General features: G+C 34.5%; 1 protein-coding gene across 4 annotated transcripts in view; it reads left to right on the top strand.

Annotated features, from left to right (window-relative positions):
* Positions 1 to 23,006, top strand: part of AGGF1 (angiogenic factor with G-patch and FHA domains 1) — a 48,548-nt gene that overhangs the window by 10,960 nt on the left and 14,582 nt on the right. The window contains exons 6-15 of one of the 4 annotated variants that reach the window (XM_072958474.1): positions 1,298 to 1,628; positions 2,366 to 2,477; positions 3,799 to 3,850; positions 7,901 to 8,002; positions 8,883 to 9,048; positions 10,182 to 10,264; positions 13,364 to 13,491; positions 14,905 to 15,004; positions 16,291 to 16,493; positions 17,384 to 18,547. In XM_072958474.1, the coding sequence (XP_072814575.1) occupies positions 1,298 to 1,628; positions 2,366 to 2,477; positions 3,799 to 3,850; positions 7,901 to 8,002; positions 8,883 to 9,048; positions 10,182 to 10,264; positions 13,364 to 13,491; positions 14,905 to 15,004; positions 16,291 to 16,491 (1,275 nt within the window). In that variant the 3' untranslated portion in view covers positions 16,492 to 16,493; positions 17,384 to 18,547. Of the gene's footprint in view, positions 1 to 1,297; positions 1,629 to 2,365; positions 2,478 to 3,798; positions 3,851 to 7,900; positions 8,003 to 8,882; positions 9,049 to 10,181; positions 10,265 to 13,363; positions 13,492 to 14,904; positions 15,005 to 16,290; positions 18,548 to 23,006 lie in introns of those variants that run through there. The other 3 variants (XM_072958473.1, XM_072958475.1, XM_006197595.4) reach the window with 3 other exon arrangements.

Raw genomic sequence — 23,006 nt, 5'->3', positions numbered from 1 at the left:
ATATTTAGATAGGGAAATTTTTTGGCTGTAATTCACAATGGCTTTAAAGTTCCTCAGAGTTTTTTAGTTCTTGCCCTTGTTCTTGTCCTTGGTGAGTTCGTGCTGCTGAAATTACATCCAGTTTATCACGCTGTCTGAGTGTTTAGCCAGTCTCCAAACTGAATTTATACTGCTATTAAAAATATGTGTTTAAGATGCTCTCTTATTTTATAAAATAATAGAACATATGAATATACTTGATCATGTTGCTCTGAGGCAGAAAGAAAATTCAGAGTGTGCTCTACACCAGAGGAAAATAACTTTCTTCTAAGGTTAAAGTAATAGATTTGTTCATTTGTCCTAAGGCATGCCCGATAAGCATATATAATAAATTATAAAAGGCTTATGCCAGATATGTTAGAATCTTAGAATGAAAGATGTAACTGATTCAGCTGTACTTTTTGTGTATCGTCAGACCAACTCTATAAAGTATTAAATTTTAGCAAAACTTCAGTTCTGCTACATTAGGTATATTTGGATCTTTAAATCCCTGCCTTAATTAAAGCCACTTTTATGTTATGTATGTTGACTTGATAATTGATTCAAAGTTCAAAAAGAAAATTTAGGTTTAGTTGTATTCTCTAGGCCTGCGTTGTTCAGTCAGCTACATGTGGCTATTGAATGCTTGAAATACAGCTGGTCCTAATTAAGATATTTTGTAAGTGTAAACTACACTCAGTTATGAAGACTTAGTACAGAAAATCCATGTAAAATATTTCCTTAATAATTTTATATTGATTAAATATTAATTTATGTATATAATTATATTTTATAAATACTGGGTTAGATAAAATAACACAATGGATTACCTGCTTCATTTTACCTTTGTAATGTGCCTACTGGAAAATTTTAGAGTACAAATATAGCTTGCATTATATTTTTATTGGACAGCATTGATCTACGCTGTCACATAGTCCAAGCAATATGTGATGAGGTACTAGACAGAGACAGTTAAGATATTGAGAATAGATAAGGGGAGATAATTGGGATAAATTGTAAACATAGTCTATAGCACTTGGTAATTGGTGTTTAAGGGCACCAATGTTGTGTTTAAGGGCATGTCAGACTTTGACTTGGGTAAATGGATGGTAGCATCATTAAATGAGAAAGGGAACATGAGAGGAAGAGGCAGTAGAGATAATAGCTATTGTTATTTCACTGTACATACATTTTCACTAACTCATTGTAACATTTAACATTAAACATTATATGATGGTCATGTTTAAGATTATTCTCTCTTCTTCCCACCTCTTTCCAGAATTTGAATTCAGAAGATCAAAAAACATCCAGTATTGACCATATAAGCTGTATTGAAGGAGAAGATTTTGCAAATGTGAAAAAGAAGGCCAAAATAAATATTCATTACAAAAACGGCTCCCCCGTGTTTACTGTTCCAGTTAGCACAAAGACTACAGAATCTCCTCTTAATGAAAACATTTATAATTCGGCTTCATTTAAAGATAAGAAAATCATAGACACTGATAGCGAGCCAGAAGAAGGTGAAATAACAGACTCTCAGACTGAGGACAGTTACGATGAAGACATTACCAGTGAAGACAGTGTAACTGCAGAAGATACTGAAGATGAAGGTGAGTAAATCACCATTGTTTAGTTTTACATATATAACCCAGTCTAGTCATTATAAAAGTGCAACATAGTTACAAATGTTAGTGACCCATATCTGCCAAAAAGTGAGCTGATTTAGTTTAGTACTTGGACCTTTCAGTGCATTGGATGGTCTAATCAGTAGAACACAAGTTACCTACTCTCTAATCCTAAAATGTGTATTAAGTCTATTTTAGTGGATTAGATATTTGTCATCTACTTTTGTAATTGAAGGAGGGAAAGCAAATTGCCTTTAGAAGTAGTCCATAAATTCAGCTACATAGATATTATGGCAAATTTTATTTATTTTATTTGATGATATAGAGACATACTTTTAAAACCCAGGATTTCATATTAGTGTGTATAAGCTTATTCTGTTGTTAAGGAATGTCTGTCAAATTTTTTTTTAAGGGCAGACTCAGTTTTTCTTACTTAGTATAACAATGCTTTTTGGGGGTATTTTCAAATTCTAAGACCTTGAGAGAGAGTTGATTATTTTACAGTGTGGTAGATGTTAATATCTTTAGGTTGAGCATTTTCTTACTTACTGTCTTACTCATTGTTTATGTCATTAGCAGAATTCAAGAAGGTTGTTTTAAACAGAAAAGAGTTTTGATCAGTATGTTTTATTTTATGGATGACTTAGCCTTCTCATCCCTAGACATTTCTAATTTTTTCCATACCATTTGAATTAATATTTACCCATATGTTTCTTTGGCAGATGAAGAAAAGATTTGGCCCCCATGTATTAGAGTAATTGTTATTAGATCACCTGTATTGCAGACAGGATCACTTTTTATTATTACAGCTGTAAACCCTGCTACAATTGGAAGGTAAAAGTGTTTAATATTGTATTTGTGTATTTGTCTTATTCCAGTGGTTTGTACTTTTCTTGAGCAGTTAATAATTTCTTTTTTAATTTCATTTTCACTTTTTAATTACATTTTTTATTTGGGTTTTTTTGGGGGGGGTTAATTAAGTTATTTATTTACTTATTTATTTTTTAATGAGGATACTGGGGATTGAACCCAGGACTTCATGCATGCTAAGCATGTGCTTTAACCACTGAGCTATACCCTTCTCCCCTTGAACAGTTAATCATTAAATGTGCATGGTACTTGTTCAGTAGCCAAAAGATAACACCCACATCCCTCTCTCTGCCACACAGAAAATACTACTGACACTTAACCTTTTGTTACTTGCTTTTGGAAGTCAGTTGGAGATATTGGAGATATCATTGTCCCCATTGGTGATACCGTCTACAGAGATTTTGTTATTTTCTTACTTTTCATACTGCCCTTTTTAGGTTTAAATTACTTATTCCCAGTATTGGCCTTCACTGATTCTTCTCCTTTACCCCTTTGTAAATCATAACCAGCTTGGAGAGAGGTAGGTTTTAATCATGAATAGAATAACTTCCTTTCTTCCCAACTGGAAAGATAATGTATTGTTAATTCAGATTCCATATGCTATCTTAATTTTGAATTCTTGGAGAATAGTATACTCCTCTTACATGTAGTAATAGAAGTGGAAACATAGTCAATAGATCTGGAATAAATGATTGACATTAGTAAAAAGAATATTTTATCCCATTGGATGTTTATTAGCCTCTGACAGGTGTACCAAAGAATGAAAGTAATTTGGAACCTCCTTTTAAATAGGAAATTTAGAGTAGAATTATGGAAGCCAGATTTAGTGTGGTAGAGAGACTTGTAGTTTAATGTTTCCTTTTTTTTTTTTCCTTTAAAAAGTTTTTTTTATTGAAGTGTAGTCAGTTTACAGTGTTAGCTTCAGGTGTACAGCAAAATGATTCAATTATACATATACATACATATATCTATGTATTTTCGGTTTCTTTTTCATTATGGCTCATTATAAGAAATTGACTATAGTTCCCTGTGCTTTACAGTAAGTCCTTGTTGTTTATCCACTTCACATATAGTAATGTGTATCTGTCAGTCCCAAACTCCCAGTCTATCCCTCCCTTCTTTCCTCCCTGGCAACCACAGTTTGTTTTCTATGTCTGTGAGTCTATTTCTAACATCTTTTAAAACAAAAAAAAAATTATCTTTTAAAAAAAATTCTGTGTCACTGTAAGTGCACCATTTATATATGCTTCAAAAATTATTAAAGACGTTTTACTTAACTCTGCAGGGAAAAAGATATGGAGCATACTCTCCGAATTCCTGAAGTTGGTGTCAGTAAGGTAAGCTCTTTGAATTTTCATATAGAGCCCCGTAATGTGATTTTTATAAATCATTATTATGGCAGAAAGCTGAGGGATTTTGCCATTAAAAAGAAAGGTTAATAGTATGGTAATGGAACTGAAAGCAATGCAGATTTGTTTATTCCACTGCTTGAGAAAATAAAAATTCTTTATCACAATTTGGATGAACTAAATTATGTTTAATTTTTAACAGTCTGGGGCAGGAGTAGAAAGTGTGTATTAATTTAAGTATTAAGGTAATACTCATTTAACAAATATTTATTGAGTGAAATACATATGCTAGATATTATGGCAGTTCAAAAATAAATCAGTCCTAGATTCAGGCTACTTTAGTGCATGGTTACTTTGAGTCCAGAGTATTTTACAATTCAGGAACAGTCTGTCTTCTACCATCCAGGGCTCTCCATTTTATAGCTTTTCCTAGTTGAATCTCTAATGGTTTCAGGAAAAAGAAAAATTGGGTTTTCCAAAATAAATTACAAGAACAGAGTTGCAGCTTAAGTTATAAATAGAAAAAAACTAAAGGTTTAGCTGCCAAAACTCTGGATACTTCATACTTATCTTATTTCCTTATTATATTTTCTGTAATTTTACCCATTCCTTTTATGACTGTTATCTTTTCGCTTTTTCTTTTTTGGCCTTTCATCATCCCCATTTTGTTTCTATTAAAAAGACTCTAAAATGATTCTAAAATACATACTGTGATTTTTTTGGCTTTTGGGGATGGAACCTGTTTCCTCTTACTAGTTTGAAAGTATAATTATTTTTACTTTATTTCAGCTCATTTAGAGGGAGGGAAATCCTCATAATCTTAACTCTGACTTAATTATCTTACTTTTTTAAAACTTTCCTATGACCCTTGATTCTTCTGCATCCAAAGAAAACCCAGTCTGTAACTTAAATAGGAAATTTCTCCACACCAGTCTAAAAAATAGGTAGTTCTCTGGTGGCATTTCTGTTTTTTCTTTCTTTAAAACAAACATCTGGTGGGGTAGATAATTTGTTAGCTGTGTGAAATCAGTTTGACGGTATATTATCACACATACCCAGGTATAGCAAAAAATTAAATTAACCCTCTACACACACACTTAATATTATAGGAAAGACAAACAAATTTTTAACCAGTGAGTAGGAGAGGATCTTCTAAGTTTAAAAAAAACTGGGGGATGTGGGTGAGAATCACAGAAGACAAGGTAATTTTGAATAATTTAAGCCTGAAGTTCTTTATATATTAAGAAACAAATTTAAAAGGCAAACTAGGACAGTCAGGACAGATTTGACAAAATAAATCTCCTTTATATTTTAAAAGCTCATGCAAATTTAGTTTTCAAACCCACTGTGACACCAAAAGATGAATGAGTGAAGAACATAAATAAGCAGTTCACAGTAGAGGAAATATGGTTAACATTTGAAAATCATTCAGTATTTATAGTAATTTAAGAAATACAAGTGAAACCAAGATGTCAGTTTTTATTCATTATATTAAATAAATGATATTTATTAAATATCATTCCTGTTGAGGGCATAATTTAGAACAGCTCTTTGGAGTAAATCCTTTGATACAGTTGTCATTCTAAACAACCCAATTGAAAAAAAATGTATGGTGGACATGAAGAGAAAATTGACAGCAGAGGAAATCCAAATGGCTAATATAAAAAAAGGTTTCAGCCTCAGCAGTAATCAGAAAAACGCAAATTATAATTACAGTGATGAGATTTCATTTCATACCCATTAGGCTTTTAAAAATGAAAAATTCTGACAATACCAAGTGTTGGTTAAGACTATACAGTGTAACTAAGAATTTTTACAGACTGTTGTTGGGAATATAAATTGGTACAACCACTTTGGAAAATCATATGGCCTTTTCTAATAAAGTTTAAGGCTTGCATGTCCTATGGCTTAGCAATTTCATTTCTAAGTGTATACCCCAGAGAAACACTTGGCATGTCCACAAGAAGGATGCATGTACAAGAATGTTCATAGCAACATTTAAAAAAATAGTAAAACCTTAGAAGAAACCTAGATGTTGTCATCAGAAGTATATGTAGATTATGGTACTACAATATAATGTATTACCATTCAGCAAAATAGCACAGCTGTGCGCAACAGCTGGGTATACCTCACAACATCATGTTAAGTCAAAGAAGCAAAATAAATGAAATATATTCTGTAGTATACATTTGTCAGAATTCATCAAGCTGTACATTTAGACCCATGAATTTCCTGTCTATAAATTACATCTCAATACAAAATTCACATAGTATGTTTTCCACTTATATCAAATTCCAAACTAGACAAAATAAACATTTTTTATGGATACATACATTATGTGGTAAAAGCATAAAGAGTTGCATCATGATTAAAATAAACATCAAACCTCTGAAAGAAAGGGTGAGGGATAGACAGAGTGAGGTACACATTGATGAATAATAATTTATTTTCTTTTAAATATCTGAGGCAAATATGGCAAAATTTATTAAAGCTGTGTTATGGGTAGACAGGTTAAATATATTTTGTGTGTTCAAAACATTTTGTAATACCTTTATGGAATCCTTTAAACAGCTTTATTGAGGTACAGTTTATATACCATATATGGTTTACACATTTAAAGTGCATAACTCAGAGGTTTTTAGTTTATTCACAGTTATACAACCGTCACTACAGTCAGTTTTAGGACATTTTCATCACCATGAAAAAAAAAATCATACTTAATAGTAGTCTCTCCCTGTTTCCTCCTAACCCCTGTAGCTCTAGGCAACCATCAGTCTACTTCCTGTGTCTATGGATTTGCCTGTTCTGCACATTTCATATAAATCAAATCATATAGTATGTATTCTTTTGTAAGTAACTTTTTCATTTAGCATGTCTTCAGGATTCGTCCATGTTGTAGCATGCATCAGTATTTCACTTCTTTTTACTGCCAAATAATGTTCTGTTGTTCAGATGTAGTATATTTTGTTTATCTGTTCATCAATTGATGGATATTTGAATTGTTCCAAATTTTTGGTTATTAAGAATAATGCTGCTGTGCACATCCTTGTACAAGTTTTTGTTTGGATATATGTTTTCATTTCTCTTGATATCAACCTTGGAGTAGAATTATTGAGTCATATGGTAACTCTCTTTAACCTATTGAGGAACTGTCAGATCCCCCCAACCCCCAAAGGCAGCTGCACAGTTCTACATTCCCACCAACAGTGTATTGTTTATGAAAATTTTTAAATTTTATTTTTTTTTTAATTTTTTGTGTTGGGGGAGGTAATAGGTTTATCTATCTATTTATTACTTTTGGTGGAGGTGCCAGGGATTGAACCTGGGACCTCATGCATGCTAGGCGTGCTCTCTACCACTGAGCTATACCCTCGCTGCTGTGAAATTTTAAAGTAAATATTTCTGCAACTTTTTATCCAGTATAAGTAGACATATTGAACATATGCCCAATATATGTGAGGCACTATATTATGTACTAAGTGGTAAGCAAATTGTAAACTACTGTAAGCAATGATTGTAAGCAGTACAGTGACATTTACATATGCAGTAGCATCATATATGCAGTAACTTCATATAAGTGTTATATAAACAAAGTGCTGTGAAACAGAAGGGAGTGATTAGTCCTGAGTACTGGAATCTGGAAAACTTCTCTGAGAAGATGACCTTGAATGCCTCAGATCACCTTTTGTATTAAGAAGAGTTTGTAATGACATGGAGAAATACTTAGGTGAAAAAATTATTTCAGATTGTATGTATTGTATAATCTCAACTATATTATACAAGTAGAAAAGGTAGGACACACACTGAATTATTAATGATAATTATAGGTGGAATTATAGGTAACCTTTTCTCCTATAGCCCTCACATTTCTACCAAAAGCATAATAATACTTTTGTGTTCAGAATCAAGTGTGTTAAAAATAGTGAAAGTTGAATTATCGGAGATTAAAATCTATTGCATCCTATCATAGAGAAATTCTTAATCTGTGGTTTAAAAAAATATGTAATACTTTATAATTACCTGGTTTCTTTTTTTAAGTTTCATGCAGAAATTTATTTTGACCATGATTTACAAAGTTATGTCCTTGTGGATCAAGGCAGTCAAAATGGTACAATTGTTAATGGAAAACAGATTCTTCAGGTGAGTGTATAGTAATTAAATACTTGCACATTATTTTAAAAAACTGAACTGAAACTTTTTATCCCTGAGGGCCATAGTTATTATACATATTGTTTAGTTCAGATTGGTGTTCAAGCCCAAATGTGTTATGTGGAAGAGAATTCTTAGAAAGGGCTAAAAAAAGTATACAGTAAGTGAGTACTAGACTGTTGAGTTTTGACTTCTAATTACATATCTACCCCTTATTTTTAGAGATAAATGCATTTTAAAGTGATTCAGAGTGAAAGTTCTTATTGCAATGTTAGGGGCTGTTTTCGTGTATGTGGCTTTTTTAAAACTTTTAATGGAAATGTTAAACGGGAAACTCCTTGAAGACAGGAACTTTGTTCAGGTAACTTCTATCTCCAACATGTGGCAAAGTGCTTAGCACGTAATAAGATAATGTATGGAATGGAAGGAGGGAAGTCTTATTTTTACTCTCTAAGAATTTTAAAAACCCTAAATTAACCAGAGAGAAGAAGAGGGGAAAAGGGAAATATGATGCACTTATTCTCTTAACACTTCATCTTTTTGACTATGATGAGTACTTGTTTTGGTAACAGGTTGTTTGAAGTTTGGATTGGGTATTTCTCTGATGGGATTGGGCATGGAGATAGGGAGATAAGTAGATTGTGATAATATAAAAATTAAAAGTTACTCAGTTCAGGTGTCTTCTCCACTGGTAGAACATTATGCATCATCCTTAAGTTGTGGAAATGTGAGCGTGTGTGTATATGTCTCTTATTGAGAACTGTCTCAAATGTTTTTTTTGTTACAATCAGACATTACTTAACAGTAGATATAAAATAAAATAGTCATATTTAACTCTTGGATTTCTGTTTTGTAATTTTTTCCCCTTTAGCCTAAAACTAAATGTGACCCATATGTACTCGAGCATGGAGATGAAGTGAAAATTGGAGAGACTGTGTTGTCCTTTCACATTCACCCTGGCAGTGATACCTGTGATGGCTGTGAACCAGGGCAGGTTAGAGCTCACCTTCGTCTTGATAAGAAAGATGAACCTTTTGGTATGTGAAACTTACTGTTACATGTGGGCATGATAACTTTTCTCCTTAATTCACTGAAGTGTTCTAAAAAAGTATCAATTAGCTACCAGCTTCATATCTAATTGATTGAATACTCTGCTGTGATACATTTATACTTTAGTTAATATTATGAAATGAGCCTAAGAAATGACATGTATTTGAAATTTGAGACCCAGGCTAGTAGATTATGATTGTAGTTGATTTTTTGATATAATAATTCAGCTGTGCTATTATAGCATTAGGTTACTTTCTTTTCAGGAATGATCATCTTTAGCTCTGTTTTTGCTAATTCGGTTTATAGACTTTTGAAGCAGCACTGCAGTGGTAGCTAGGTGTCCTTCAGAGGAGTAATTGTGACATAATTAAATTAAGATTGGTTTTCCTTTAACATCTATTTACTGATATGAAAAAGTTACCCACGGTTAAACTCTGTTATAAAATAGCAACGTAGAAAAAATAATAAGCCAAGGTATTAAAAGTTATTGGTTGATGTGTTTGCTTTCCTACTTAGGTTGTTGATATATCATCTGTGTATATATCATTTTCTATAATAAATAACATTGTCAAAGATTTCTGTCTTGCTTTAAACCTACTCATCTGAGGCTTTGAAAACTGAGATACTTTGAACTACTAAGAAATAATTTTTTCACATCATTTTTTTCTCAGCTATACATGTTCATTGTGAATTTTTTGTTTTCTGATGCTGGATTATGAAAATGAGTATGGCACATTATACAATAATACAAATTTTGGGTTCTGTGGTTGTTCCTTTGCATAAGCTTATGTTCTTTTGGAAATTCACAATATTTATGCATTTGGGATTCTGTTACAATAATTATTGAAAAATTAAGATGTTCAGTGTTTCTTTCAGTATCTAAACTGTATCATTTCTATAATCTGTGGATTTTGGTTTATTTTCCTAGTCGATTTAATTACTAAAATGCTGAAAGGATATATCACAATCCAAGATCCATTTGTATTAGTTTATTTGGACTTTTGGTTAATCTGCAGATGGGATACTAATACTACTAGTTTTTCGTTATTAAATAAACAGTATTATAACAGATTTAGTTTAGTTTTTTTTTCTTTAAACGAAACTCACTTTTTCCTTTTAGTTGGCCCAGCACTAAGTAAGGAGGAGAAAGAGTTGGAAAGGAGAAAAGAATTAAAGAAAATACGAGTAAAATATGGTTTGCAGGTAAGGATGTTAAATATTGTTGCATGTGTTAAACTGTGCATCTGGTTTTGTGAAAAACTGCCTTTAAATAAGTATAGTCCATTTTATATATAAAAAGAGCTATTTAGAATGATTTTGAGATTTATGTAATTCCTGTTAGTTGTTTACTGTTTACCTCAGCAACTGTTGATGTTGGAGTAGAAGAGTGATGATGATACCCTACGTTTGAATAGCCAGTTCTGGTTTTGAAAACACTTAACATTAAAATGATACCATTGAAGAACATAGTTGGAGAATTTATACTTCCTGATTTCAAGACTTACTATAAACTACAGTAATAAAGACAATATAGTATTTGCATAAAGAAAAACAAATATGTTGATGGAACAGAATAATGAGTCCAGAAATAGACCTACATAGACAGATAGATATGTAGGTAAATGTGTACTCGTTTGTGTGTTTTTGTGTGTATATGTGTGATTTTCAACAAGGATGTGAAAGCAGTTCAGTGGAGAAAGGATGGTCTTGTTTCAACAAACAATGCTGGAACAATTGGGTAGCCATATGCAAAAACCAACAACAACAACTTTGATCCATACCTCATAACATATAAAAATGAGCTCAAAATAGATTATACATATAAATTTAAAACTTAAGACTAAAAAACTCCTGGAAGTAAACCTTTAAAAAAAAAGGTTGGGCAAAGATTTTTTGAATATCTAACACCAAAACACCAAATGCACAATTCTTAAAAAAAAATTGCACTTCCTCAAAAACTTCTGTTCTTCCGAAGACACTATTAAGAGAATAAAAAGATAAGCCACAGACTGGGAAAAATATTTGTAATTTATCTATCTGATAAAAATCATGCATCTTATACCTAAAATATGTAAAGAACTTTCAAAATTCAATAAGGGAAAACAGTTTAAAAAATGAGCTAAAGATTTGAATAGACACTTCACCAAAGCAGATGCACAGATGGCATATAGATACATGAAAAGATATTCAGTGTCATTAATCATTAGGGACATGCAAATTAAAACCAGTTAAAAAGACTGGCCATACGAAGGGCATGTGGAGGAACTGGAACCCTCATAACTGCTTATGAGAATATAAAATTGTATGATTGCTTTGGAAAACAGTTTAGTAGATTCTCTAAAAGTAAAATTACACTTTTAGGATTCACCATTCTACTTCAGGGTGTTTACCCAAGAGAAATGAAAGCATATGTTCATACAGAGACTAGTAAACAAATGCTTACAGCAGCTTTTTTTCTAATAGTCAAAAACTGGAAAAAAACTCACGTGTCCATCATAAATTGATAAACAAACTATGTTATCTCTACATGGTCAGATTCTCTTCAGCAATAAAAAAGCATAAGCTGTTGATACAGGCTACAATATGGACAAATATCAAAATAATTATGCTGAGTGAAAGAGCCAGACAAAAAGAGTACAGTTGGACCATTTAACACTGGGATTAGGGACATGGACCCTCGCCTTGGTTGAAAATCTGCATATAACTTGTACTCAGCCTTCCATATCCACAGTTCCTCTATATCCGGGATTTTCTATCTGCAGATTTAACCAAATGCAGATTGTGTAGTAATGTAGTATTTACTATTGGAAAAAAACCTGTGTGTAAGTGGACCCACGACGTTCAGACCCATGTTGTTCAAGAATCAACTGTACATGTTGTATACTTCCATTTCTATGAAGTTCTAGGAAAGCAAACTAATGTATCCTGGTAGAAAGATAAGTATTTGCCTGGATACAGGAGAGGAAGGATGCACTGGGCATAGGTCTGGAAGGATGGATTACAAAGGATGAGGTTACTTTTGTGGGAAATGAATGTGTTATGATGTTAATTGTGATGGTTTATAGTGTACACAAATCTGAAAAGTACCTAATTGTACACTTAATGGGTAATTTATTGTATGTTAATTTACACCTCAGTGAGGCAGTTAAAAAAGTTACAATTTAATCCCATAAGCAGACCAGGAAAGTAATTAATATTGTCAGTTTACTTTGGAGAAACTAAAGCTAAGGGTCCCCCCAGCTACTAACTGACAAAGCTAGAAGTAGAAGCTAGATCTTAAGTGTATTTGTCCACTGCTTTTTACACTTTATGAACATGTTGGAAAAGATGCTGCCAAAATGCTTTCTCAAAAATTTTAACTCAGTTTCTATATCATTTTCTGGGCAAATACCCATTAAGGTTGGTGGTTCTATACTTTTCTTCTCTATTTAAAAGCAAAATTAAGTAAAAACTTCTGTGGTACTTTCCTTGCATTGCTCTAGCAGTCCCTAGCCTCTTTGTGGATAAATGTTGTACTTTTTGTGTAAAGATCATCAAGTAATAAATAACAAAGGGAAAGAAAAGCTGCCTTTGAAGCTCCAAGCTGAATTGCCTACCCCTTTGGTGCCACTGTCCCTATCTGTGCATAGCTGTGTTGTTGAGCCGGTCATGCTGCACATGCCAAAGACTGTGTGTGTCTGCGCTTCAGGATTATAAACTTCTTTGCATTCTGTCACCTGGCACAGGGCTTAACATACTCTACTCAGAAAATACTTGTCAGGTGACTAATCATATTAAATGAAGCTATGTTGGAGCAAAAAGCTGCTATGGTCAGTATTTGCTTTTTATCCATTTTGTTAAAGACTAAACATTTTTCTCTTCCAATGAACAGTATCAAACTATTTTAGTCTTTTGGAACTTGGAGTTCCTTAGAGAAAAGGAGAAATAGATTTTTTTTCCAACCCCAGGGATTCTGCATATTTCTTTGAATACTGGTAGTTCATATGAGAATATGAGTACACAGTATTAATGCAAAATATACTGTATTTTCACTAAATTATCTTATGATAATATGTTACAATTTGTATATGCTCTATATTATCTTCTGTATACAACTTATGTTGTAACACAACTTGAAATGACTTGAAATAAACATTTTAAAGAGGATAGAATAAAAATATTCAATTACATAATGTCTTAATTTATATAATAGCTTGCTTAATAGGGACAACATTGAATCATATTTGCTAAGCAAGGCAAATATATGGACATTATATTTTAATTTATCAGTTTTGTTTTCTCAAATATTTCGTGTTTATAAAGAATACAGACTATGAAGATGAAAAGGCATTGAAGAATCCAAAATACAAAGATAGAGCTGGAAAACGTAGGGAGCAGATTGGAAGTGAAGGAACTTTCCAAAGAGATGATGCTCCTGCATCTATTCATTCGTAAGTATTAAATTTTAATTGCTTGAAACATTCTTTGTACCATAATCACTTTCGTAGGTTAATCTGATTTATAGGGCTGTATAATCTGATAGATGGCCTTGAAAGGAATGATTCAGAACAAGATGGAAACTCAACATCTATTTACATTTTTCTCTATTATTAGAATTCTTATATTCCCTGGAAGATTACTGATCACATATGTGAGTATGTATACATACATATTTAACACATACAAACTTAGACACATATATGTGCATGGCTAACATTCTAGTCACTCAATTGAGTGAGCATACTTTTATATACTAGATATTTAGAAGGCTGGGCTAGTAGGACGTTGGTATGGACTGATAATTTTTAATCATTATTTTAATAGTCAACAACTTTTGTTCTTGACCCTGAAATAGTATTTTTCTTACTTGTTTTTCTTTGATTCAGTTTTTTTCTTTTAGCAAAATAACATTGATAAACATAAAATAACAGTGCATCTTACAATTTGTGGAGCCAGATTTGATGAAATACAGTATTAAAAATTAGGTACATGAAGCAACATGACTAGTGTTTTTAAAATAATTGCTGGAGAATATGAAGATTACATTATAGTTAAATTAGAAGGCAGAAATAAAAATGAAACACATTGGTCTGACATTGCTTGGTTTATTGTTATTGAAGAGCTGATTTAACGTATTCTGTAGAACTGAAAAGACAATGTGATAGAACATAAAATACCCTTTAATTAGCACACCATAACATCGTAAAACAAAATGCAAATAGTTAATAAGGGCTTAGTTTCATTTTGTTTTAACTATTTTATTGATGTTGCATCCACAAATAAAAGTATCAGTACCAATGACATAAGATTAACACATTGCAGAATACACGTCTCGATCAAGAAATAGAAAATTATCAGTGACCCCAGAAACCTACCATTCCAGTGCCTCTTCCTAATCACTATTCCTCTCTCCTCCTTCCAACAGCATCAGATTAATTTCACTCATTTTTGAATTTTAAATAAGTAGAGTAATTTAGTATTAATTTTGTGTCGATATTCTTTTTGTCCAGCATTACTTTGTTAGGTCTGTTTTATTTTCATTGCTGTGTAATACTCTTTTGTATGAATATGCCCCAGTTTATCCACTTTACCACTGATGGACATCTGGATTGTTTCTAATTTGTGGTTAAAATTAGATTTGCTGCATAAACATTCCTGTCCATGTCTTTTTGGTGCACCATGTATGTGCTTTTCTGTTAAGCAGTATATGTAGGGCTAGAATATGTGTATCTTCAACTTTATTAGGTAATGTCAAATAGTTTTCTTAAGTAGTTGTACAAATTATTTTTAATTCACTAATTAATTATAAATGTGACTTAAATAGCTTTTTTAGAAATCAACTGTCAGCTTAATTTTCTTTAAAGTGAAATTACCGATAGCAACAAAGGTCGGAAGATGTTGGAGAAGATGGGTTGGAAAAAAGGAGAGGGCCTAGGGAAGGATGGTGGAGGAATGAAAACTCCGGTAAGACTTATGTTTTCTTTCATTCTTGATTCTTACAACACATACATTTACTGTGTAATCACTATATGCCAGGCATTGCCTTAAGTGCTAGGAGTATTGTTGCAAGCAAAAGGATGCGATTATTGTCTTTGTGGCAATCACAGTTACCAAATATATATATGTGTATGTGTATATATATATGTTTATGCATTGTTTTCTTTTTAATGTTTTTAGGAACCCTCGTAGAGTTTTTTCTTTCAACGAACTAAGATAGTAAATGTTTTAGTCAGAGGTTCTTCTGTGTCTCTTAGTTATTTTTAATGACTTCTTTACTATGCCTGGTACTAAACATGCAGGGACGATCACAGTGTTACTTTACAAACAGGCAGATTCTGCACTAGCTGGAGAATCTGTTTTAGGTTCAAGATTCATCACATGTAACAAGCAGTAGCAAATAATGTCTGGAAAGCACACAGCGCTTTAATTCTGCTGTCCCGTGGTACGTCAGAGGTTCAGATTCTCTTTCACAGAAATCTTACAAAGTAATAAGACTAAAGAACTTTCTTGGTAATTACTTGATACCTAAAGAAATAATGGATGCATCAATGTGAGTTTAATGTAAATTTTCTCATTTCATTGAGGTACAATGGGAAGAACATGGGTTTTGTAGTCAGGTTAGAATATGTGCATTAGCACTAGATTTGTGACTTAGGGCACGTTTGGGCTTCAGTTTTCATGCGTAAAAATGGAGATAATGAGAACTTTTTCAGGGATGTCTGAAAATAAAGCCCCTAGGATGGTGCCTGACCTACATTAGACACTCAGTAACAAGTAGCTCATGATATTTCTCAAAATAATGAGAAGTCTTCCCCTCCTTTTATGAAAATAAACAATCAAAGTCTCTCTTTATGACACTTAATGTTTAACCTACCTGTTCATTAACTTAGGTGAGGCTAATTCAGTAGGTTTAAATACATACATCCTTTGCCTTCGCTTCTGGTTAGAGTGGATGACAGACTGATTCTGCAGCATTTCAGTGAAATTTGGTGATTGCTGTTTAAGGAGAACTCTTATTTCCATAGAGTCAGCTGTATTTACTGACAAGAAAGACAATGTAGAAAAATGAATGTAAGCCCCATGTACAGCCATGTGTGTATTCCTGTATGTGTTTGATGCATTTGGCAGTTTTTTCTCATGCATCAGTCTTTTCTAAATCACAGAATTATAGTTAAAGTACAACTTGGATACAGAAGATTTCAATGTGTTTAGATGCTACAGTAAGTTCTCTGCTCAACTTTTGGTAATAGATCCAGCTTCAACTTCGGCGGTCACACGCAGGCCTGGGGACAGGCAAACCATCCTCAATTGAAGATGTTCACCTTCTCCAAAACAAAAGCAAAAAGAACTGGGAAAAAGCACGAGAGAGATTTGCTGAAAACTTCCCAGAAACAAAATCTCAAAAAGATGCACCAGGGACCGTGCCTTGGGTCAAAGGGACTGTAGAGTGAAGGTCAGTCATAGAAACAAGTAAGTGTTTTTACAGAGTTTAGAAACTCTTGTTTTTTTTTGCAGAAATTTTCCTGCCAAGAGTCAGTGGCATGAGGGAGGTGTCACAATTTACCCTTTCATGATTCAGACTTGTGTAATGAAGTGTGGTTTGCAGCTTTTGAAAAACATTTTTAAAAACTAATAGTGACTGAATCCAGTTACGCTGTGAGTGGACTCAAGTTCACAGGGCATGGATGAGCTTATCAAACTTTGTTATTTTGTCATTTGCAAGACCTATATGAGCAACTAGCCATATAAGCAAAATTCATGTAACCACTGACATGACTTAAATGAACATTTGTCCTTGTCTCCTTAATACTCGTTACTTTAAGATGTACAACAAAAGAAACATCAAAAGGTATAAAAATGATTCTGCCTTTGTGCATTCTTGTTTATGCCCTTGAGAACTTAGATAGAAAATGTTGAGAAAACATGGGTAGTGGTGTGTAAATTTTATTATTTTTGGAATAACCTAGGTAATATTATTGAAGAACTAATGGACAGGTGACATATTGTAGAAAATTAGTCTTTCATTGTTTTCTTCTGTGAAGAATCTATTGATTTGTACTATATATTAAGCATTCGCCTTTGGTTTGTTCCATAGCTGAAATATTTAGATATGAACAATTGAGTACAGTATTGAAATATTCAATGTGCTGGCATTTGTAGTTTTGATAAATCCCATTGCTGGCAATGGAGTTGTGTTGGAGAAATCTGATTTCTAGTGCAAAAGGATTACCTAGCCTAGGCCTCAAACTCAAGATACTTATTGAAAATATTTTCAAATGCAATAAAACATTATACATAATTACAAATAAATTATAATAAAATTTTACAATAAAAACATTACAGCATCAAGAAGAGTGATTCATTGAACCTGTGATTTAAGGATACTGGTCTGCTTGGAACTCATGACCAGCCAGAATTTTCCTGCTGAGATTGGCAGCGCAGTAACAGAGGGACAACCGTAGATCTTTGAAGCCCTGCACTGCAGCTGTCCGAATGCAGGTGTCACTGCCCTGCCAGTCATCACTGTTCTTTTCCTCTCTGTTCAGCTCTTCTCTCAGCTTTTTGCTGGGAAATCCATGCTGGAACTGAGCTGTTTCTTGCAGTGAATATAAACTATATCTCCTTCATCTGCTATAAAGAAATATCTTTAAGATTTAGAAAGATTTAGAAATGGGAAAGGAAAATTCTGGAAAATATTACACCGTGGGGAAGATAATTCAGAAAGAAAGGCTCCTTGTTGGAATTTCTAGTCTAAATGGTAACAGGATACTTAATGAACAAAGTGGGGTGTGAAAAGAAAAATATGTATTATTAAAGATGAGACATATGCCCAAACAACTGTCAAGTCCACTAGAGGCCTAAGATGGGATAATCAGAGGTCCTATAACTCCAAATTTAGGTTAAGTATTTTTCTATATCCTTCCTGGCGACCTGCATACCTTAACACATATATATGTACGTTAGGCTTGGAGGCAGTAGGAGTGTCCTGCAGTATTTTCTCTGAAGTAGAAAAATTACTTGTCTAAATGTGGTTCTGATACTGGTGCCATGTATATAGGTAACAATATAGGATTCTCAGTAAACTTGCTTCTGGTAGCTCTCATGCACTGGGTTAGTATACAACTGTGTATATATTTCCCATTTTTAAAATTGGATTGTGGAAAACTTTTTCATTGTTTTCTTTTGTTAAGAAAATGGAAACTTGAAAATGGTGATAAAAATTGAAATACATGTGATATTTGCATTATTAAAACCCTTTGCAGATCTAAAGTCTCAGGGCTATACTGTATACTGATTAAAGCACTGAATAATGTCTGGTTCTCTTTCTACCTAGGAAATAAGAATATTAATCTCACATGTTTGTCTTGAATAGAAAATGAGAAAATGTATATAAAAGCACTTTGTAAACTGTAAAAGTAGTACAAATGTGAGCTTCTATTTGTTTAGAAGCATAAATGTGGATTGTGTACAACTTGAGTTATACATAAAATTGTTTTGTGTCTAATATTTTAAATTACAGTTTATTCACACAGTATAAATTTATTAATTTAATAGCTTTTAAATGTTTATTTTAAGCTGAGCTGTAAGTTGCTGAATTTTGAGAAATCTAATCTTATTTTTTTGCCAGAACATTAGAAGCTGACAAAATTAAGAACAGAAGAAACCATCACCATTACAGTAAAATAACACAAATCATTTTCTAGAATTAGTTAGGAAGCACTTTTTCTCAAAAAAAGAGGGGTTTTTTTGCCTTTCAAAAGTTTTTACGTCTGATATTTCACTTATTCTAGTTGTAGACTTATAAAAACTTACAGCTCACCCAAATCAAACGCCTTCCAACTTTTCACGTAAAAGATTATTTCTTAATTTGGCACATTTTCAGATATCAGACAAAAGAAATAAATATCTAACAAGGGGAAGCAAGAGGTGTCAGAGATGATGTACAAAGGCCAGCTCGTTGAGGTGTGGGACAGAGGGATGTGCTTGGAGGGAGCCAGAAAGGCGTTTCTGGACCCCTTACCTAAAGGCATTCTCAGGAACAGTTGAAAGTACTTTCCCCACTGTGTTGTTCCAAGTGTGCTTCTTATTTTTGTAGGGCATCACTTACAGTTCTGCCTTGAATCTTTGAGTAAAACATTTCATTTTACTTTCTCAAGCTTTTAAGTGGAAATATATTTGGATTCTTTAAAATGAGTCAGTGCTTTGTGTGTGTCTCTGTGTATCAGGGCCAAAGCTTTGTCTTTGCATTTCTGCTTTACAACTCTTAGTGCTGGCTTATGGCCTTGTAGTTGCAAAGTGACTTTTGGAACTCCAGTCATCATATTCATGTCCGAAACAGAAAGAAAAGGGAAAGAGAGCCATATTTGTGTTAGTTCTCTTTTATCAGGAAAGCAAAAGCTTACCGAGAAACTCTCACAACAGACTTCTCCTTGGGGTCCTTAGCCAGAACCTGATAACATGACTGCCCATAGCTGCAAGGGAAGTTGAAAAGGATGATCTCAGCTGGCTTAACCCAATCATGAACCATCACCTGGGGCTGAACATGTTGCTGTTGGAATCAGGGTTCACTGAGCAGGGCTGAAAGGAGACAGTAGATATTGAATGGGCAGGCAGCTGTCTGCCAGATAACCCAGCTGTCTGTCAGTGGGGGCTGGGGGTTGGCTAAAATGTGATGCAGTCGTCCTTTGTGCTACTTTCTAGCTGTCAGATGAGTAAGCTAGAACTGTCTGTACCCTGATGGAGAAGAATATTATTACATTGCTGATTTTAAAAAACAGAATGTTGAAAAGTATGTATAGCAGAATCCCATTAAAAAAAGGTACATAGAAAATTGTTAATATTAATTACTCAAGGAGTGAACAATGTTTATTATTTCTATATTTGAACTTTAAAGCAGGTAAAATTGTGTAGTTAACTATGTATATTCTTACACATTTATAATAAGTAGGAATACACTGCCAGGAAGTGGAGAGACCTTCAGGGCTGAACTCCAGGTATTTTTCCTCATGCTCATATACTCAATTTCATTTACCAACTATACTCCCATGGCTTGCTGGATACATGTCCAGCTCAAAGTCACCATAAATGCAACTTATCCAAGACTGAACCCATAGTCTTCTCCAAACTTGGTCTCTTCCAGTGCACTCTCAGCTGGCAGTACCATCTGTCCAGCGTGCAAGCCCAGACTTAGAACTGTCAGTCCTTGTTTCATTCCCACCACCCCATCTCCTCCTCACCCTAATTTCCAATCTGTTAAATTAATTTACTATCACTACGCATCTAGATTGTTCTGCTAGCATCCCAACTGGTCCCCCTGAAGTCATTCCTTCCTCTGTCCCATCCTCCACACTGCAGACGTAGTGTCTTTACAAATCCTATTTCATCATCTCCTGTTTAAATCCTCCCATGGCTTCCCATTACTGTGAGGACAGAAAACACAATCCTAGCCCATAAGACCCCACCTGGTCTTGCCACTGCCAGATTTTGCAGTTCTGTCCTATTTTACCTTCCCACTCATTCTCTGGTCTCCAGGACGCTGGCCTTTTTTCCAGTTCCTCAAACGTGCCAGGTCCTCTCTCATCTGAGGCCTGCCTATCTTCTGTCTGGAATGGTCTTCCTCTACCCTTATCCCTACTTAACTCTGACATTATTTAGATCTCTGCTGATTGATTCTTCTTCAGGGAAGTCTCTCTTCTCTCCCTAGACTAATGGCCTTTGGTACATGTTCTTGAAAGTCCATATTTGTTTCATCTAGACTACTTATATATATATCACAGTTACATAGCAGTTATGTAGTGTGATTAGTGTAATATTTGTCTAGATTCTTAAATACCATGTAAGCACAATTTTGGTTTTTCTTACAACTGCATTCCTGGTGTCTAGCTCTGTGCACTTACAGGCATAGAAATAGAGGAGCAGAGTGGTCCTGGGGATCTGCAAGTGGCTTGAATGTGAATAGAGTTTTATGTGATAGAGGATACATGGAAGGAACTGAGGCTACTGGAGAGTATAAAGCAATGGCTTTCAAACCATTTTGGCCATGATCTATGTTAAGAAATACAATGTATATATATCACAGCTCAGTAGGTGAGTGTCTGTGTGTGCATGTGTAACAGGTTTTGTATACTAATACTTAGCCATTAGTTTGGGTAATGCAATTTTGTTTTTGTTTTCCAAATCACTGATTCCAACCGCTAAGTTGATTTTGTAATCCACTGACTACGTGTGGCTGATTGAAGAGAGGCAGAGTAGAGGCTAGCAGACCTCCTTGAGGGCTTGTTCCATCAAGTGTTTTATTACTGAGCACCCAGCAGGGGTTGGGTAGACCTGTGAAGGCAGGGACCCTGATCGTCTTATTCACTGCTGTATCTTCAGTACCTACCATAGGACTAGATGCTTAGGAGGTGTTCATGAAGCGTTTGCTGGGAGGATGGATGAAACACACATTTGTGGTGTGTCAGGCACTGTTCTAAGGAAGTACTTAATATATATTCTTTATTTCTGCCAGTATTCTATGAATTGGAAAACTGAGACTTAGGTTTTTATTTTGTTCAAGGTCAGAAACTCTGTGTGCCAGAGTGGCAGATTTGGGGTTTAAATCTTGATTCTTTTCATCCCAGTGGGATGGTTAAGAGTCTGACTGACCTGGGTGGAAATCACTCCTGAACTAAATGACATGTAAAAGTTTATTTAAACCTCTATCTAAATGTCTTCATGGAGTTGTTGGGAAGTTTAAATGAGAGAAGGCCTTTTGGCACTGAGCAGTGTCCAGTGCATAATAAGCCCTCCAATATCAGTGATTGTATTAATTACGTTGTGCTATCAGTACCAAGTGTGCGGTTGTAGGAGGAGAATCCCGGAGTGGAGATGGTGGTTATTGAAGTCAGGGAAGATGACAGATGAGGTGAGTAAGTGGCTAGGTCGTCTTCATTCCCTGAGGTGACGATACGTGGACAAGACTGCATAAGGAGCTGGAATTCTTAGTAAATATTGGAGAATGAACAGGAGACTGGTAAACAGTAGACTGTGAGAAAGGGTGGAAGGTATTATGGGGGACCCTTTACGATCATCCTCAAAGAATGGGTGGATTCTGCATGACTTTGGAAATGCAGCCGTTGGAGAAAGTGCTAGGGAGATCTGGCAGGCCACCCTGGCCCTCAGTACCCTGTGGGAGCGGAGGAGCTACAGGCAGAACTCGAAGAAGAACTAGATTACAGATGCTTCTCTGTAAGAATCCTTGAGCAGCGTGCATTCCTTCAGCAGATAGCCTTGAGGCACTTCCTAGAGGCCCGGCGCTGCTCTGGGCACTGGGAGACAGCAGCACCCAGGTTGGGCAAGACTTGCTGCAGCCTTGGACCTTATGTGTATTTCTAGATAGTATTTGGTAGAATGCAAAGCCCAAGTGGTCGCATGAAGGTCTTGATTGTTCCAAAAAGAGTATTAATCCAAAGTAGTTTCTGTTCATTTCAAAGTTTTTTCAAAATCCAAAGTTCTTGGGGTAGAGGGCGAAGGAGCAGTTTGTTGTGGTGGTGGTTTTTAATGTTTTCAGATCTGCCTGTAAACCAGACCTTTTTGGGAAATCTTACGAATTCTGCCTTCAAAATATTTTACTCATGTTTTTGAAGGGTTTGATATGTACACAGTGGTAGAACCTTACTGAGACTGCAGCCCCTCATTAAATTATGCATCTCCTCTAATTACCTGAAGATTACATTAACTCTGCCTGCTCAGACATTGGAGTTTTGTGGTTCTAAGTCTGAAGAATAGAGCACTGAAGTATCCCCCCTCCTCACCCTCATCCCCCCCCCAAGCAACATTTATCAGATCGTTGGAAATTGGAGTGGATGGAGAACATTTAAATCAAAACTTCCCTGGAGGATGAGGAGCAGACATACTCAGGGAGGCTGATGTGATGGCGGCAAACAATGTCTTCTGTCTGCTGAGTAAGGATAACTTCCAGAAATTC

The sequence above is a fragment of the Vicugna pacos genome, chromosome 3 (assembly GCF_048564905.1).
Source record: "Vicugna pacos chromosome 3, VicPac4, whole genome shotgun sequence".
Classification (NCBI taxonomy): Eukaryota; Metazoa; Chordata; class Mammalia; order Artiodactyla; family Camelidae; genus Vicugna; species Vicugna pacos.
This window is presented reverse-complemented; position numbering and strand designations above follow the sequence as displayed.